The sequence below is a fragment of the Macrotis lagotis genome, chromosome 3 (genome assembly GCF_037893015.1).
Source record: "Macrotis lagotis isolate mMagLag1 chromosome 3, bilby.v1.9.chrom.fasta, whole genome shotgun sequence".
Lineage (NCBI taxonomy): Eukaryota > Metazoa > Chordata > Mammalia > Peramelemorphia > Peramelidae > Macrotis > Macrotis lagotis.
The window spans coordinates 229,945,844-229,965,338 of NC_133660.1; the positions used below are offsets into that span (position 1 = coordinate 229,945,844).

The following is a 19,495-nucleotide window of genomic DNA, read 5'->3' on the forward strand; positions in this document are numbered from 1 at the left end:
GACCTCTAGGTGACCCAGATGGATAACTGGGGCTCCTGGACTAAAAGCTGAAGACCCTTCTGGAGGTCTTTTGCATCCCCACTTCCTACATCCAGAACTTGGGAGTCAGGAACAAATGAGTTCTAGCCTTGCAGTGAGACCCTCTACTACCCTGGACAAGTTGTAGATAGGGTCTGGAAGGCCCATTACAGCCTCCTAACAATAAATGCTTGTTGACTGACTCAACTTCTTCAATCTCAGTAAAATTTCTTACTCTGTAAAATGGAAATGATAATAAAAACACCTGTCTCCCAAGATTGTTGTAAGGATCAAATAAGTGTGCTCTACAAACTGTAAAGCACTGAGTAAAAGCTAGTTAGACTAAAATCTCACATTTCTGTAGAGGTTTGGGTTTTGCACAGCATTTTATACACATATCTATATAAATATTTTATATACATATATGAATAAATGACTTTGATTAGACTGCATTGCATAGTCATAATAGGCACTTGCTTCGTGCTTGTGCTTAGCAAATATGTATTGAATAGAATTTTTTGAAAAGATCAATTGTGTTAGAGCTCTATGGTGGTGGTGGTATCAAACTCAAATAGAAACAAGGGCCACCAGATAGCAAATAAAGATCTCTGTGGGCCGCATATTGACTTAATGTTAATTAACATATTAACATTATCAATGCTCAGCTGTATTTTTATCTATTTTGTTAAATAATTCTCAATTACATTTCCATTTTGTTCAGTCAGGATGACTCATCACCTCTGCTCCAGAACCTAAATACTATGCCCCTGCCCATGAGATCTCTGTCTCTTTGTCTCTGTCTCTCTCTCTCTGTCTCTCTCTCTCTCTCTCTCTCTCTCTGTCTGTCTCAGTTTCTGTTTTTGTCTCTCTGTCTTTGACTTTGTCTTTCTCTGTCCCTGTCTCTCTCTGTCTCTGTCTTTCTCTCTCTCAAGGGCCCAGCTGGCGAGGCTCTACTTCCTTTTAGCTAAACTCCTGGCCAGGCTTTTCTGTGGTTGCCGACTCAGCATCAGGACTCTTTGCACACCCTCCCCTGGGCTGCAGCTCCATGAGGGATCTTTATAAACATTGGGAAGCCCCGACCCTGGGTTGCTTCCCTGACACCAGCACATTTCTGAGGAAGAGAGACACCCAAGTACACGTGTGCTTGCTGCCATCGAGCTCTGCCCTTGGAACCACAAAACATACAGGATGTGGTTCCTGAGAATGCAAAGTGACTTCAGGCCCTCAGTCCTGGAGCTAGGTATGAGGGGGTGGGGAAGAATAGATCTTCCCACTCTCTGACTTTTCTTTCCCTCATCATCTGGTTTTCTTCTTTTTTAAAATTATTTTTATTTTTTTTAACAATTTTTTTCTCTCCCTCCACTTTCCTTCATTGAAAAAAGTAAAGCACAAAATCCCTGTAACAAGTATGAGTCAAACAAAACAAACTCTTTCATTTACCATGGATTAAAAATCTCCATCTCAGGGGGCAGCTAGGAGGTGAGTAAACTGTCTTTGGACAGGGATTTAGAAAGAAGGCTATGTTTTGGGGGTAGAGAATATAAATGAAGAACATATTTCTCCCAGCAACTTCTGGAAGAGCAAGGACATATTCTTAAGAGTTTGGATTCTGACAGTTGGCGCCCTCGATGGCTAACAGCCTGGGAACCAGTGTCTGCTTTCTCTCCCAATCCATCCCTCCAATCCCCCAGCCCCCAGCCCAGTCCAGACTTTGAGTCTTTGGCAGTCATTTTATCAACACTGGCTCTGTAAGGCATCCACTGTAGCCAAGGACGGTCAAGCATTTGACCCTTGCTCTCCAGATAATGATGACCTTTTCAAGAGATGCTGGGATTAAGGGGATTAAGGGCAGCCAATACATTCACTGACCCTCTGACCCAAAGAAACCTTCCATTTTTCTATGCAGCTTTTATTTCCAAAGAGGCACAGTTAAATAGGAAAGAAAAGTCACAAATCAGGGAAGTTTAAGCAAGAAGACTGGACTCAAAGTGTTGACTTTACATGGCATTTTATTTTTTCCTTCCCACTGAATGTTTCTTGGATTACCCAGATCATCTGGACAGTTACTGTCAAACTGTAAGAGCTAGAAGAGACCTTAAAGATCATCTAGCAAAACCTTTCAATTGTACAAATGAGGAAACTGAGGTCTGGAAAAAGGATGTAATCCATTTGTCTATGGTCACATATCAGTGAGTTAGAGGCAGGAGTTGGGAACTAAAACATGGATCTGCTCTCTCCCCTTATACCACATCAAGCTCCTTCATTATGACTTAATGTCTTTAAGGGAACCTGGGGGCAGAGAAATATTAAAAGGCAGGTTTTCATGGGGCACCTGATCTGAGGTGGGGGTCAGGTTTGAACACTACAAACAATGGTAGAGGCTCAAAGGGAATTACAGACTGAGAATGCCCTAAACCTAAAGAAAATAACAGGAATTATTTTTTTCCAAAAATTTAAAAATCATCTGGATTTTCTATGGCATCCCAGACAGAGAGTTATGCTTTCTAAAAAAATTCAAAAACAACTAACTGTTCAACTTAACTAATCAACATATCAAAAATGTCAGTCATATTATGTGGTCAAACTAGTTCTTCAATAAACAAATAAGATGCAGAGGAAGTTCAAGTTGCAGATAACTATCATTTGAATAGAGAAAGGGAAAAGTCAGGAGTCTATTTTCCTGGAACAGTAGCCATGAGAAGGCCTCAGTGACCTCCTGAGCAAACATCAATGTTCTTTGCCAAAACCTGAAAGCAAACTTTTCACTTTGTTCTAGGCAGAGTACTATCCTCTAGTCTTTGGGTTATTTCCAGTCCAGGTCACCACAGTCCTGCCACTTTGACTGAAGTCGTTGGAAAATTTACTCTGGGTGTCAACAAACTTCCATATCTTCTAAAAACAGTCCTACCTGCTTTAGGTAGAAGGCTCTCCCCTGAGAATACCATATCCCTATAACATACCCCGTGATCCAAATCACCAAGCCCCAAGAAAACATAAGATATATATATATATATATTGCTCCCCACTACCTATTCTAGACCATTCATCTTTCATGAATCCCTTGTATCTTCTCCTCTTTGGAGACCATTTAACCAGGTTGTCTTACCAGCTTCCCATCCTTGTTGTTGCCATCTATTAAAACTTGCAGACTGTTCACCCAGTGTGGCCAATGAGTTTAATAATGGGATCATGGCCATAAAAATGGGCCCAGCTAGGGAGCACAGTAGCTAGAATCCAGGAAGACTGGGTTCAAATCCAGCCTCAGACACTTACTACCGTGTGATCCTGGGCAAGCCATTTCAGTCTGTTGGTCTGTTTCCTCATCCATAAAAGGACTGGGAGAAGGAAATGGTAAACAACACCAGTATTTTTGCCAAGAAAACCCCAAATGGGGGACAAAGAGTCAGACTTGACTGAAACCACTGAAAAACAACAAATCATAAAAAGAGTTGACATATATCTAGTACTTTAAGTTTTGCAAAATGCTTTTTATCTATCATTCTGGTCTGATCTGGCCCATCTTCTGCTATGGTTGTCTGAAACTTAAACCATCTCCTTGAAAAGCAATTTGGACAGCTTCATCTCACAAGATCACAGACTTAAGAGCTGGAAGGGATAGTGGCCATCTTGTCCAATCCCTTTATTTAATAGATGAGAAATGTAAACCAAGGCCCAGAAGTCAGTAAGGAAACAAATGATAGAAGTAGGATTTGACCCCAAATCCTGGAATTCCAAAATCTTTTCATTGTACTAAGATATCTATCTCTTCAACCCTAATGACCCTCTTCCCATGATGCTTCAGACATATACCAATATGACCATCACTTAAGACTTTATTATCTCACATTTCTTGGGAACTATGCATCCTCCAAGAATTAGAACCATATCACTCCAACAGCACCATTCTTTCCCTTCCCCCTCCTTTGTTCCTGCATTCTTCATGACCTTAAACATTTTGACCCATTCCTAAATTCCTAATCTGTTCCCTAGCCTTCATCCCATACTGGGTCACTTTAACTAGTTGCAAGCTATCCCCATAGGAACATTTACTTTCCCATCCCTTCCTTCTACTTCCAACCTAAGAGACATTATTTCTAAGAAGCCCCTCCTCTCCAGTTTCTTCACTTCTTTTCCAGCTTTCACATGTTTCCTACGACAACTTCAGAATGTCAATTATACCCTGCTATTACTTGGGAACTTTTCTGTGCTTAAGATTGACTCCTATTTAATTAGCTCCAACTTTCATTGACCATAGGGTTATTTTTATCTTTTTTCTCCTGTTCTTCTTGCTACCAGTCCCACCCCACTTTTCAAATTTATACCAGAGGACACAGTGGATATCTAGAACAGCCACTTCATTTTATGGAGAAGGAAACTGAGACCCAGAGAATTTATGTGACTTGCCCAAGTCGAAGTTAAGTTGCAGACTCTAATGCAGGAATATATTCCATCATTATTATATGGCAATATTATATTATATATTACATATTCTACCACTTTGTTTCACTGTACAGATTGTGAAGTAAGTACCTCAGTTTCTCTTCTCCACTCCTCAAAAAATGATTACAACCTCAGCACTATTTTCCATCCCTTTGGGAATAAAAGTGTATTCTGAATACAACTAACAACATTTGTTACATTCCTACTATGTGCAACGTTCACCAAATAGGAAATGCCTGCCATTCACTAAGACTATTATCCCTACTTCTCTTCTTGATCACATTCTCTCCCATCTCAGAATTTTAGAGGTTGAAGTGATTTGTAGCAGCCATCAAATACAAGCCAAATCAGAAAAAGAATTCTCACTACAACAAAACTGGCTTCTGCTGGAGACCTCTAGGGAAGGGGGCTTCCCTCACTACCTCTCAAGAAACTCATCACATCTTTGACCAGTTCTACTTGCTAAGAATCATTTCCTTCCATGTTTAAATTTGCCTTGTTGCAGCTTCCACTCTTGCTCCTGGGTCCTGCTCTCTGAAAACAAAACGAATCTCATGCTTCTTCAATATGACACTTTTGTCAAAATCTTGAAAATGTTGGTCGTGAACTGCTCCTGAAATCCACTGCATCAAATGGAGTTTTCTCTGGAGTAAATTAGCAAGGACTCAAGGTCTTTGACCATGCTGGTTGAGCTCTCCGATGAATCAATGTCCTTCTTAAATTACTGAGTTCAGAACTGAACTCAATGCTTATTGCTGGAAGTGAGGTCTCTCCTAACATAGCCCAAGACAGCATTACCAGATACTGGATATGGCTTTCATGTCACACTGGTAACTCTGGAGGCCCCTGCTTTTTTTTTTTTCAGACCAATAATAGTTGGCACACTCTGCTCATACTGGGAAATTAAATTTTTGAGCCTGTGACAACTTTAATTTATCCCTATTAAATTTCATCTAATTAGATTCAATTCAATGTTGTGCCCTGACAACATCTTTTGGGAGCCTCCCCAAGGACTTTTGGACTCACTGAATATAATTTTACTTAGCAGATGTTTTGTACAAGGTTGTTCCTATAAAAGACTGGCATTGCAGTGGTTAGGGGGTGCAATAGATAGAGCACCAGCCCTGGAGTCAGGAGGACCTGAGTTCAAATCTAGCCTCAGACACTTAATAATAATTACCTAGCTGTGTGACCTTAGCAATTGACCCCCATTGCCTTGCAAAACAACAACAAAACCCAACAATAAAAGACTGCCATCTACACTATACCTTCAAAGAAATCAAACTGAATCTCCCCCAGACAAGGTTCTAGTTGAGGAAATTTAGACAAAGCTAGCTAATGCCACAGATACATTTTTAGCCTCTCTCTCGCTGCCTTCCTAATTTTTTGTTAAAGAGATGTACTTTCAAATGACAAAGGATGAAATTTATTCTTCAAATTTTTCATCCCATAGCAGAGTGGACAACATTTGACTTTGATTATTGGCAAAATCTTAGAACATGTTATTAAAGGTATGCAGATGTAGAAAAGGAAATTGTGGTCACCAAGAGACAAGAGGCTTTATCAAGAACAGGCCATGCCAAACTAACTTCATTTCCTTTTTTGACAGGGTTTCTAGCCTGGTAGATCAGAGGAATGCTGTAGATAAAGTACCCAGATTTCAGCAAGTCATTTGACAAAGTCTCTCATGTTATTCTTGTAGACAAAATGGAGAGGTCTGGATTATATAATTAACATTCCAGTTAGCTGAATTTAGAACTGGTTGAATAGACCTAAGAAGGCTGCTGGCACCTTGGAGCAAGTTTCTAGTGAAGTGAGGCATCTGTCCTTGGTCCTACACAGATCAAATTTCTTATCAACAATAGGGATGAAGGGTTAGACAACATGCCTATCAAATCTGCTGAAAACATTATGAGGAGGACTAGCTAACATTATTGAATGACTGAGGCAAGATCTAAAAATTATTTGGACAGGTTAGAATAGGTTGAATTTAAGAAGGTGAAATTTAACAGGCATAAACATCAAGTTCTACAGAGGGATCCAACTTTCATCTTACGTGGGGTGGGCTAGGGTGGGGAAGTATGGCTAAGTAAGAATTGGGGTAGAAAAAGACCTGGAGACAAGGCTTAGATGGGTAAAAGATGTTCTATGGAAGCTCAAGACACTAACATGAGCTAAGAAATGGTACCCATGCTCAGAATGAGGAAGGGGAAGGGACTGTACTTAAAGCAACTTTGGTTGCTATGGATATAGCTACTGAAGACCCCGGAAAAGAACATTCTTGCAACCATCTGCCCCATTGTACCTAAGGACAGAGGTCTTTTCTATTGGACTTATAGCTGAAACCTTTCCTTTGTGTCATTTTCCCTCTGGAGAGCAGGGCTAGCTGGCTTTTCTCTTTGCATTCTCACTACTCAGCACAATTCTGTACATAAGGTAAGCACTTAATGAATCATCTATCCATCCATCCATCCATCCATTCATTAAGTTTGCATATGGAAGAATTATCCAGTTTTTGTACCTGTTCAAAGAGGGTGGAAAAGGCTAAAAGCTGCAAAGAGGTTTGATGATAAGGAAGAAATCTTAGTAATGGGAGCTGCCCCCAGGGAGAATGACCAGCCTAGGGAGATGGCAAGGAGTGACTGGATGACAGGTTGGCAGGAATATCATCAAGGAATCTGTGTTCAGGCATGGGTGTGCCTGGGGGCCCCCTGGCCTTTCTCCTAACACTGAGATGTTTCTAATTCTACTATTCTTTACATGATAGTGAGATCAGTCCCATGTCCAACTTTGCCTTTTATTTTTTTAAAGTAGTGAATTTTGAATGTGAAAGGCCAAATTCGGTTTTATGGAGAATAGAATTCTTTTCAAGGACCGTTAAGATAACCTGATCCAACTCCCTCATCTGACAGATGAGAAGATGGAGAACTGCAAAGGTAAAATAACTTCTCCAAGAACACAGCAGTAGGAATTCTCAGGACCAGGACTGATAATTAAAATCCACAAATAATCCCTAACAGCTTCACATTCCCATCCCTTCCTTCCTTCTTACTGCCCCTGCCCCATACCCCCTCCCACCCAAGACCTACAAAGTGAAGTTTTAAAGCTAAAGAGGTCTTAGTGTCCAATACCTACATTTCACAGAGAGAAAAACTGAGGCCCTGAGGAACTCTTCCAGTTAGTGGAATTATTTGCCCTGGAACCTAGGAATCTATATATTCAATCTGATATTTTTCACAGCTCTTGGCTCTGAAGATTCCTCAATCATGCTGGCTTTTAATCAAATATAATTCTATGAACTTATCCCTTGGTGAACCATTACATGGGTAAAACATAATACAATTGCCACTTAAAGGCCCAAATGATATTTTTGATCACACTATGGTTGAACGTGGGGAAAGGAGGCAGAGAAGTCTGACATGAAAAAAAAAGGACACACACACACACACACGCACACATTTATGACCCTGCCCAGCTTAGATGGCCATATTGCACTGGAATGTTTTATAAATGGAATGATTCAACCATTCAATGAATTATTCTTCTTGGCTCTGTCTCCATAAGGCTCTCTCTTTAAAATCATAGAGAAAACTAAACCACATTACATTAAAATGGTTATGACATTATTGCTCTAAGTGGGTTAGGAAGTGGGAGGTAAAGGAATATCAAAGGCTCTCTCCATACCTGAAATCCTAAGATCCAGGTTGGTTCAAGCATAGTATGTTGTTATGTGACTGTAGGCATGCAGTATAACAGAAAGTACAATGCATTTAGAATAAAAAGACCTAGATTAAAATCTTGGCTTTGTTACTTGCTCCAGGGTGATCTTAACTTCTCTGCGCCTCAGTTTCCTTATTTATTAAACAAGACCAGTGGACTAGACCTCTAAAGTTACTTTTAGATCTAATTCCATGTAATCCTATGATTCAAAGTCACTGCCCATCCTCTGGGCCTCAGCTTCCTCATCTGTAAAACAAAGGGGTTGGACTGAATCAAGAATTCTTATTTTTAGTGTCATGGACTTTTTTTTGGCAATCTTGTGTAACTTATGAATAATGTATTTAAATGAACAAAATAAAATACACAGGATTATTAGGGAAAACAACTATATTGAAATAAAATGAGTTTTTTTCCCCCCACTCAAATTCATAGACCCCCTGAAATGTATTCACAGACTTCTAGGGGATCAATGAACCCCATGTTAAGAACCCTAAACTAGATGCTCTCAAAGGACATGTCCAGCTCCAAGATACTCTGATAATACCTAGCTGCGTGGCCTTGGGCAAGCCACTTAACCCCATTTGCCTTGCAAAAAAAAAAAATATTCTCTGATAAAAAGTGGAAGATTCTGCTGTGTTCACTTGTTCATTATTTTATACTGGCTTCTAAGTTTCAGAAACATTATCAAAATGGGTTGAAATAGGAAGGATCTTCTGGGTAGGCCTCAATCTTCAGAATCAATTCATCTGAGAAATCCACAGAATGATCAGCAAATGTTTACCAAGTTATTCTTATATTCTACTTACTGCTTACTCTATTGATGAGGTGTTTGTTTTTACCATAACTCTCAAATTAAAAGATCTAACTGGTGAATGGCCCAAATACAGACACTAACCAATAACTGACTAAAAGTGGAGACAAAATGAGGAAAAGAAGATGTCAAATGGCTAGGCAGACAGAGAACTTGCAGGCTAACATTCCCCAACCATTAAACAAGAGTTATGAATCAAACAAATATTGCCACCAGATTGCAAAATCAACTGCAGTTTAGATTTCAGGACTCTCTGAAAACATTCTATACTCTCAGTCCTTAATTTTTATTGCTTTATCTTTCCTTTTTTTTTAGGTTTTTTTTTGCAAGGCAAATGGAGTTAAGTGACTTACCCAAAGCCACACAGCTAAGTAATTAAGTGTTTGAGGTCAAATTTGAACTCAGGTACTCCTGACTCCCAGGCCAGTGCTCTATCCACTGCGCCACCTAGCCACCCCGCTCTATATTTCCTTTAATGTAAAAACAGTACTTTTAAATAGTTTGGGGTTTTTTGGTACCTGATATAAGATTTCATTGGTAGGGAATTTCCAGTGAAAATAAATTCTCTATAAATGCAAGTCTGCAGCTTATAGTCTTAAAGAGTTGTTCGGTTAAATGATGAGCCCAAGGTCACACAACCAGCATGAATTAGAGACAAGATCTGAACTGAAGTCTTCCTGATTCCAAGGCCAGCTCTCTATCCACAGTGCTACAATACTTCTCAGATATATTACCATCATTAGAAACGCCTAAAAATGAGCCACACTTTATGCTTATGAGAAACCATTTTGGAAGCATTTTAATTCAAAAGCAACCCTACCTGCAATAATCCCATCCATCTGCTCGAGGGCAGCCTCCAGCATGTGGCTAGCATCTGACGTCATGGTGGCTCTTTAGCTTACTCAGTTTCTTTCTTTTCTTTCTGAAAAAAAGAAACAGAGCATTAAAAGGGTATGATTTGCATAAAACCCCAAAGCCCATTTGGACAAATATACATTTTAAGCCCTTAAACATCATCTTCATTGTCTTTGGATTTGTGTGTGTGGGGGGAATCTCATTTTATTTCAATATATATAATTTGTTTCCCTAGTAATCAATAATCGTATGTATTTTATTTTGTTCATTTAAATACTTTATTCTGAGAAACAATATTCAAGCAATTATTCAGGCAATAAACATTTAATAAATGTTTACTGTCTACCGGGCACTGTATTAATTCCCAAAGATTAAAAAAAGTCAACTTAAACAGTTACTGTCCTCTTTATCTTCTGTTGGAAGAGACAATATACAAACGTGTAGGTGTACTTTTATATATGTATACACACACACACACATATATGGATATGTATTTGTATATATAGGTATACATAATATACACCTGTATATTAAATACATAATACATACAAAAATACATAGCCACACAAATATATGTCTATGTATCTATCTATCAATATCTCTACACACACACACACACACACACACACACACACACACACACACACATTTATTATTTTTTAATATATCTGTATATAAAATCAGACACTCTTTTGCCTGGTATTTCAATCTACCATTTTGCTGGGAGAATTGGACTGAAATTTCTATGAAGACTATTCATTATTGGTAGACACAGTTAATGAACTTCAGAGTTGGAAAAACCTGAATTCAAATCCCATTTTTGATCCTTAGAAAGTAGCTTAATGGTATAGTGAATAGATTATTGCACTTGCAGTCAGGAAAGACCGGAATTCAAATCCTATCTTAGACATTTCCTTGCTGTGTGACCGTGAACAAACCACTTAATCTCTTTTAGCCTCAATTTCTGAAAATAATAGCATCTATCTCAAAAAATTAGTATGACTCAAATGAGACAACATATATAAAGTATTTTATAAACTAAAAGTATTATATGAATACTTTGCAAACTCTGGGATACTATATTAGTCATGGTGGTTACTCAAAGAAGTTCATGACTATTACTATCATAGACTTAAAGCATTAGAAGCCATTCAGTTGGATACACCAGTTTTAAGATGAGAAAACAAGACCCAGGAAGGTCAAGGATATCCAAGGTCATATAGGTAATGAGAGGAGGGATTTGCATCTAGATTTTCACTCTCCATTGAGTATACTTTCTACAGTAGGACAAATTTGCGATTGTAAACAAATCTCCAAGTCTCTGTTTTGAGTAATAGCAGGAATAGATTATAGTTTTTTAAGCCTGGCAAAGTAAGATATAGTATTTTATTTGAACTTTATGCTTCTGTGAACTATTTTGCAGTTGGAGAAACTGAGGCTAGGAGAGATTATAATGATTAAATATAAAATTAGTAGTAACTGAGGTGGATTTGAATCCAGGTTGACCTAATTCAAGTCCAGCAATTCATCCACAATACTTATTTTGTTCAGTCATTTCTGTCCCATCCAACTCTTTCTAACACCCATTTGGAATTTCTTTGGCAAAGATACTGGAGGGTATTTGCCATTTCCTTCTCCAGCTTGTTTTACAGATGAGGAAACTGAAGCAAACAGGGTGAAGTGACTAACACTAGGGATTTACACTAGTAAGTATCTAAAGTCAAATTTGAATTTAGGAAGATTAATCTTCCTAGTTTAGGGGGTCTGGCCTATCCACTGTGCCATCTAGCTGTCCCAAATAGATTAGATTCCCTCTATTTATAGATTTCCTTTAACATCTGGCCTTAAAGAAAAAGGAAAGGTGTTTACTTGTATTTTGTTTAGATACTGCTCCTTTACTTTAATTTTTTATTAATATATTTTGTTGTTTTATATACAATAGGCATCTCCCCAAAACAGTGAAAATCATCTATCAGGATTACAACAGATAGCCATCTTCTATTTTTTTTTTTAACTTTCTCAACAATTCAAAGAAGACTTTTTTTAACTTTGATGGTCTGGTACAAAGGTAGGTTTGCTATCTTTGAGTGCTATTGTGTTTAACCCTTTTATAGTCAGTGGAAATTAATTTTTTGGTTCTGTTTTCATTTTTGTATCATTTTTCTACAACTCTTCTCATATTTTTCACAATTCTTACTCCATTATTTCGTGTGTCTGGAATTTTCCATAATGATAAGGAATATTTATCATATGCTTTAAGTTTTGCAATAACTTATGTAACTTTTCCTATGAATCCAAGATCTTGGGAGAATGGCAGAATCATGTAGATCTGACCCATAACTAAAAAGGAAGATCCTCTACAATATCTCCAACAAATGAATTATCCAGCCTTAATTTGAAGAACTCTAGGGAAATCACTGGCACATCTCATTTTACTTTTGGATGGCTCTAATTTTTAGTGTAAGATAGGTGGCACAGTGGCTAGAGGACTGGGCTTGGAATCATAAAGATTTATCTTGATGAGTTCAAATCCAGCCTCAAACATTTACTAGGCAAGTCATTTCATCCTGTTTGCCTCAGTTTCCTCATCTGTAAAATGAGCTGGAGAAGAAAATGGCAAACCACTCCAGTATCTTTGCCAAGATAATCTCAAATGGGGTCACAAAGAGTCAGACAACAAAAACAACAATTTTTAGGGAGCTTTCTCCTAATATCTAACTGAGATTTGTCCCTCTGCAACTTTCCAGTTCTGATCTCTGGAGGTAAGGAATAAGAGCACTGTGGTACAATGGAATGTACTAGACTGAATTTGGAACACATAGGTTCAAATTTCATCATTGGTGGTTACCTCAATTTCTCCATTTGTAAAATGGGAATTATAACAGCTGTAGTACCCTTGTCATAGTACTATAATTAGCCTTGAATGAATGTAGGCAAAGTAATTTTCAAACAAATCCTCTTCAACTTGTCAGCTCCATAAATATTTGGAGAGCTATCACATAGAAAGAGACAGGTTGAGAGCTGGCCTGGAAGGCAGGAAAACCTGGGCTCAAGTCCTAACCCATATTGATGCTAAAGCCCTGTACTTGGTAACTCTAAAAAGTACTATACAAATAGGTGTGATTATTTAATAGAAAACTTTAACATTCTGTATAAATGTTAGTTATAACCTTGATCTATCAGTGCTCTATGCCAGTTTCTAAAACTATAATTTGCAGAGAAAGTGCCAGCTTATATTGGTAGAGCAAATGTCAGACAATTCCCTATAACAATAAAATCGATGCTTTTTCTTTTTTGTTCCTTGAACACTGAAATGTTTGTGTTTGTAAGCTAATAATAAAACATTTTCAGAAGTTATTATGTCTCTCCCAATTACTCTATTTTTTGCAGGCTAAAAATTCAGTTCCATGAATCAGTCATCATCTGACATGATTTCAAGTGCTTCCACTTTCTCAGGAGCCCCTCCTAAATAAAGACAGTTACATTCTTGTCCTAGTGACATTCAAGACTGAAAGTAGAATTCCAGGGGACTCCATGGGTGGGGGGAAAAGGAGGAAGTGAGGCTTGGGGTATGGAAGGAACACTCCCACCCTGGAGAAGAATGTCAGTATTTTTAGCTTTGTCTCACATCAAAGTGGGGGAAAAAAGCATAATCACAAGAAGAAGAATCCCACAATACCCTTCCTGGAGATATCAAAGCTGGAGGTAAAAGTCTGGGACAAAGGAGATAATGGAGCAGGTCATTTCCCAGAGTCTGAGGCAGGCCTGTGGTCCAGGCAGCCAAGTGGCTATTGGGCTCTTGATGACTAATTTGCAGATGCTCCCTTAATTTAGAACATCCCATTCCTAGGTCCTCCCCAGGCTGTGAGCCAGCTTATCTCACTTTCTCTAAAAAACTGGAGTAATTGAATCAGCTCCAATGTCCTGCCCAAAGCTCATGAGTCTAACTCACTGTTAACATCCCAGCTGTCTTTTCTTTGGTTTAACTCTATTTCCTCAAGTATATTTTATTATTATCTATTTGGTTGTCTGATTCTTTATTACTACAATTGAGGTTACTGGATCCTGGAGTGATCAATCATTTCCTTCTCCCGTTCATTTCACAGATGAGAAAACTGAGGCCAGCAGGGTGAAGTGACATTTTAGTTCCACATTTTTTCTTTCCTTCTCTTTCCTGGCTCCTCCCCTTAACAGGGAGTAATCTGATATAAGTTAACTATGTTAGACATAGTTCCACCATATAGGCCAGACTTGAATTTAGGAAGATGAACTTTCCTGACTCCAGGTCCAGCACTCTATCCACTGAGACATCTACCTATCTAAGTAGCCACATAAGATAACTTCATTTGGGCTTCTGTGGAATGTTTTTTACTTGCTTAGAGTAAATTTCCAAAGAATCTCTTCTGAGGATGGATAGAAATTGGTGTGCCTGTGCTATATTATACTCTGCTAAAATATACCCATTTTGATCTCATGGTTTACTATACTTTGAGGGCATCAGAAAATCAGTGAAAAGTGTAAACTGGACATCACTGAGATCTTCCAAAGTCATCTTCGGATGCACAGAAGACCCTCTCACAAGTCTTCCTGAACTGGACAGGATTCAAGGAAGGGCCTGGTGAAAGCTGTATATCTGTTGGCTGAGGACCATAGATGTTTGTGACTCATCTAGCCACAGTGTGATGCATTTTACTTCATCATATTAATAGAAACAATGATAACAAGATAGAGTGGTGAGAGACAGTGTGGTGGAGTGCATCAAGGATAGAGCTGACATCTGTTTAAGTCTCTGCTTTTAGGTTTTCTTTTTTTTGGCAAAGCAATGCGATTAAGTGACTTGCCCAAGGTCACACAGCTAGGTAATTATTAAGTGTCTTGAGGCCAGATTTGAACTCAGGTCCTCCTGACTCCAGGGCTGGTGCTCTATCCACTGCACCACTTAGCTGCCCCTCAATTATTTTAAGATAGCTGTTACTGCCCTCCCTACCCCAAATCCAATTTTATTTCCTCTTGTCTAATCATCTCTAGATTATTTAACTAGTCTTTGAGTGAAATGGATTGCCAGTGTTTTCACCTTTGTGGTTGTTTTCCTCTGAACACAATTTAGTTTGTCAAGGGTCCTTCCTTCCTACAGCATGCCCCCGCCTCAACTCCATACAAATACTCTTTGATCTATCCTTGCTGTTCCTCATTCATTTGCTATTTTTTTATGTTAAAGTTTACAAGACTAACATATTAGTGACTGAATTTTTCAGTTAAATGCTATACTTATTTTTTTCCAATTACATGTAAAGATAGTTTTCAACATTCATTTTCTATAAGATTTTTAGTTCCACATTTTTTTCTTCCTTCTCTTTCCTTGCTCCTCCCCTTAACAGAGAATAATCTGATATAAGTTAACTATGCTAGACATATTCCCACCATATCAGTCATATTGTGAAAGAATCAAACAAAAGGGAAAAAAGCATGAGAAGGAAAAAAAAATCAAACAAATTTTAAAAAGTGAAAATCGAATGCTTTGGCCTAAAATCCATAGTTCTTTTTCTGCATAGGGGTGATATTGTCCATCACAAATCTTTAAGGATTGTCTAGGTGCTCATTACACAATAATGCTGTTGATGTATCTAATGTTCTCCTGGTTCACTTTTCTCAGCATCAGTTCCTTTAAGTCTTTCCAGGCTTTTCTGAAATCAACCTGCTCATTGCTTCTTACAGAACAAATAGTGTTCCATTACATTCATATACCACAACTTGTTCAGTCCATTTCCCAATTGATGGCATCCCCTCAATTTTCAATTCTTTGTCACTATAAAGGGAGCTGCTATAGATATTTTTTGTACAAGTGGTTCTTTTCCTTGTTTTTGTGATCTCTTTGGAGTATGCACACTTTTTTTTAGCCCTTTGGGCATCGTTCCAAATTGCTCTCCAGAAAGGTTGGACCAGTTCACAACTCCACCAACAGTCCATTACTGTTCCAATTTTCCCACACCCCTTCATCACTGATCATTTTCCTTTTTTGTCATGTTGGCCAATATGATAGATGTGAGGTGGTACCTTGGAGTTGTTTTAACTTGCATTTCTCTAAACAATAATGATTAAATGCTCTACTGATAATTTGGATAAATCACCACCAGGTAAAGAATCATTCTAGGCCTATGGCCTTGTTGTCCATGTTGAATGATTATTTCCAGGCTCTCCTATATAAATCTTACTTGAGTACAGTTGTTGCACCTTGCCCCCTGCATTAGACTCTGTGATCCTGGCAGCAGGGGTGGTTTTTTGGCCTTTCTTTGTAGACCTATCACCCTAGATGTTTTACCCATTTATAATAAATATCCATTTATTTGGCTTGGTGACAAAACTCCAAGTGTGTTCTGACCAGGAGTGGGGCCAATCGGTCCAGACACCAGGCTTCCATGAATACCACCACAGATTTGTCACAGGATCCTAGTACAAGATACTTCAGTGTTTTGTTCCACAAAGTTCAATGACATTTCTTTTTGGCAGGGCATGGACTTCTGGACAAAGCTGCCTGATTCTGGGGACAGAATTCAGACTGCAGGACCTGGAGTCAACAGTCAACAGGCTCTAATGAAATAGTGACTGTTATGTAAACTCTACTTTTTTCTAGTTGACCTCTCCTTTTAACTATTTTTTTTTTCCTCTGGGAGGATAGGAATGTTGTTTTCTGCTAGGGGTTTCATGCCTGAAAGTCACTGGAGGTGAGCAGGAGATATTATCACACCTATTGACCTCCTCTTCAAGCTACCAGCACATTGGTGCTAATCCACTGCTGACTCTCTGGACTAACTCTACCAGGCTACCCAGCTACACTCTCTTCTTTTTTTCTTAGGGATGGTCAGTTGCTGGGGGCCAGTGGCCAGCCTCTTTGGTTGGGCCACCATCTTGGTCTTCCTTCAAAAGCACAATCTGGATTTCAGCATTTACCCTAAAAGTCCCAGGTGGTACTCTAAGGATGGCAGGCCATGCCAAGCCCACAGGCCAGGACTTTTCTCACTTCCAGTCCACAGAGCACAGGCTAATGGGAATCCTGGGTACCTTGGCAAGGTCTTCCTGGACTCAGAAAGGCATCCCTTCCATGCCAGACTGACAGGACTGCAGTCCCAGCTAGACTTTCCCATGACTGACTCTCAGACACCCTGCTTCTTCCCCAGTTACCTTGTCCCAGCCTCATCTCCAGAGTTAATTCTTCATCTAAGGAAGCCTCAGGACCCACTGACTGGCATGCTGACCCCAGGGTGATGTGCCCAGAGGCAGCCTGCAGAGTGGGTGGTTGAAGGAAATCCTGTCTTTGAAATTGCTACCTTTATAACCCTGGGCAAGTCGCTAAACTTCTGGGTCTATGTTTTCCCATCTGGAATGAAGAAGGAGGAATAATGAGAATCTTGCTCTGAGACTCTTAAGGAGATAAGGAACATGAAGTGTTCTGCAAACTTGAAAGCATCTCAGAAGTGGGTTACTATTATTACAGCCTGTCTTTTCTTTCCCACAGTCTAGAAGTGATAAACATTTCCCAAGTCTTTTGAATGAATAATTCAAAGCAATTAGGCAAGACCCATTTAACTGGGAACCCACCGGGAAAAGCTGCATCAGGTTATATGGAGAGACACCTGAGAAGTAGAGCTGTCTCCTTCAGAAGAGGAACCTGCATGGCCCTCTGCAAGTCCTCTGGTGAGTACTACAGTCCTGCCTCTCATCTTTGCTGTGAAAGAATTAAACAACACACACACACATTTATTATAGGCTTACTGTTGTCAGTGTTGGGCATACATAAAGAACACTGGAGACAGTCTCTGGTCTCAGGGGCCTTGTATTCTAGTGGTCTTAAAGCTATAGCAGTAAAACAATTGGCAAATCATCTCCTTTAAGGCTGGTACCATCAATAAAACTATATTGGTTTTTAACGATGAACCTTTTGGCAGTGCCCTGATCTTACTCACAAACATGGCCTGGGGGCTTACTATTATTAATGTTCATTTCAACAGCCCAATGAGAATGATGGGTCTTGAAGAAGCTTGGGAGACCTTACCTATGATCACACTATTGGTGGAGCTATGGATCACATGAGTTCAACATGAGAAGACTGAGTCTTCTATCTTTCTTGACTACTTGATCCTGGGCAGCTAGATGGGGCAATGAATAGAGCACTGGACCCAGAGTTCGAATTCAGCCTTAGATACCATCTTAGATACAAATCACTTAACTGTTTGTCTCAGTTTGTTCATCTGTAAAATGAGCTGGAGTAGGATATGGCAAATCACTTTAATAAATCACCCCAACAAGAGTCAGGAAGAGTTGAACATGGCTGAAAAACGATGAAACAATTTTTACCCTCAATCCTTTCCTTCTCCTTTAGAAGACTGAAAAAAAGATAAAATTCAGCAGTGGGCAAATGTAAATTCTTTTGCATGAATTCACACTATCAACTCCACAAGTATAGAAATGGGGAGACATGATTGGATGGCAGTTTGTTTAAAAATTTGAGAATCTTATTGAACTATATAAGCTCAATTTGAATAGTGTGATGTAACAAAAAAAAAGATTCTAGGCTGTATTAAGAGGGGCTCAGCTTCTTGGAATTAGGAAGGGGAAGTTCCTTTCTTTTCTGCCCTGTAGAGGAAGCCACCTGCAAAGGACCTTGAGTTCCCATGTCATATCTGAAGGATTATCAAACAGGACAGGGATTAGATTTGTTCTTTTTTGGTCTCAAAGACCAGACTCAGGAGCAACGAGTGGAAGCTACCAAGAAGCAAATTTGGATTTGACGATAGGAAAAATATCCTAATAAAAATGAGAGCAACTGTCCCAAAGTAGAGCAAAGTCCCAAAGTAGCCATGAGCCTCTAGAGACCTTTCCTCATTGGAGGTCTTCAAGCAGAGGCTAGTAACCACTTGACAGGCAGGTAATAGCTGGCATCTTAGAGCACCTACTGTGTTCTAGATAAAGCATATAGGAATTGATCTAGACGCAAAACAAATATTAAATGGCCACTGAAATCTCTTCCAATTCTAAAATTCTGTAGAATTTGGGGATTTGGGTTGAGTCAAGTGGTCAAATTCTTGAATTTTAGCTTCCTGATTGAATATATAAGCCTCCTCCTCCCCAGCCCCCCACCATTTATTCTTGTTCTGACATCCAATCTTTTTTTTTTTGGCTAGATGGCAGCTACATGGCACAGTCTATAGAGTGCCAGTCTTGAAGTCAGGAGGACCTGAACTCAAATTCAGTCTCAGACACTTGACACTTCCTAACTGTGACCCTGAACAAAGCACTTAACCCTGATTGCTTTACATCCAGGGCCATCTCCAGTTGAATTGATCTATGTCTGGCCACTGTACCCACATGGCTCCGGAGGAGAAAGGGAAGCTAGTGACTTAGCACAGCACCCTCTTCCTGATGTCAAGGTCCTCTTCAAGAATGAAGGACAAACATCAATTTTCTTTCTACCCTTTGGTGAAAGGTTTCCTGACTTTTCTCCATGACACTGACTGTTCCAGCTGCACTAGACAAAATATATAAACATCTATATCTATTTGCAGTTCCTTCATTACAGTTCATGGTATGGAGCACAATATCCAGACCCTTGGTTTATGTGAACAGATTTGTCAGGACACCCCAAGACCAGCCTCT

The 19,495-nt window shown here is 39.2% G+C and overlaps 1 protein-coding gene across 10 annotated transcripts in view; it reads right to left on the reverse strand.

Annotated features, from left to right (window-relative positions):
- Nucleotides 1-19,495, reverse strand: part of PPFIBP2 (PPFIA binding protein 2) — a 192,737-nt gene that overhangs the window by 132,223 nt on the left and 41,019 nt on the right. For all 10 annotated transcript variants that reach the window (XM_074230119.1, XM_074230121.1, XM_074230118.1 and 7 more), the window contains one exon: nt 9,810-9,911. In XM_074230119.1, coding sequence (XP_074086220.1) covers nt 9,810-9,873 — 64 coding nt within the window. In that variant the 5' untranslated portion in view covers nt 9,874-9,911. Of the gene's footprint in view, nt 1-9,809; nt 9,912-19,495 lie in introns of those variants that run through there.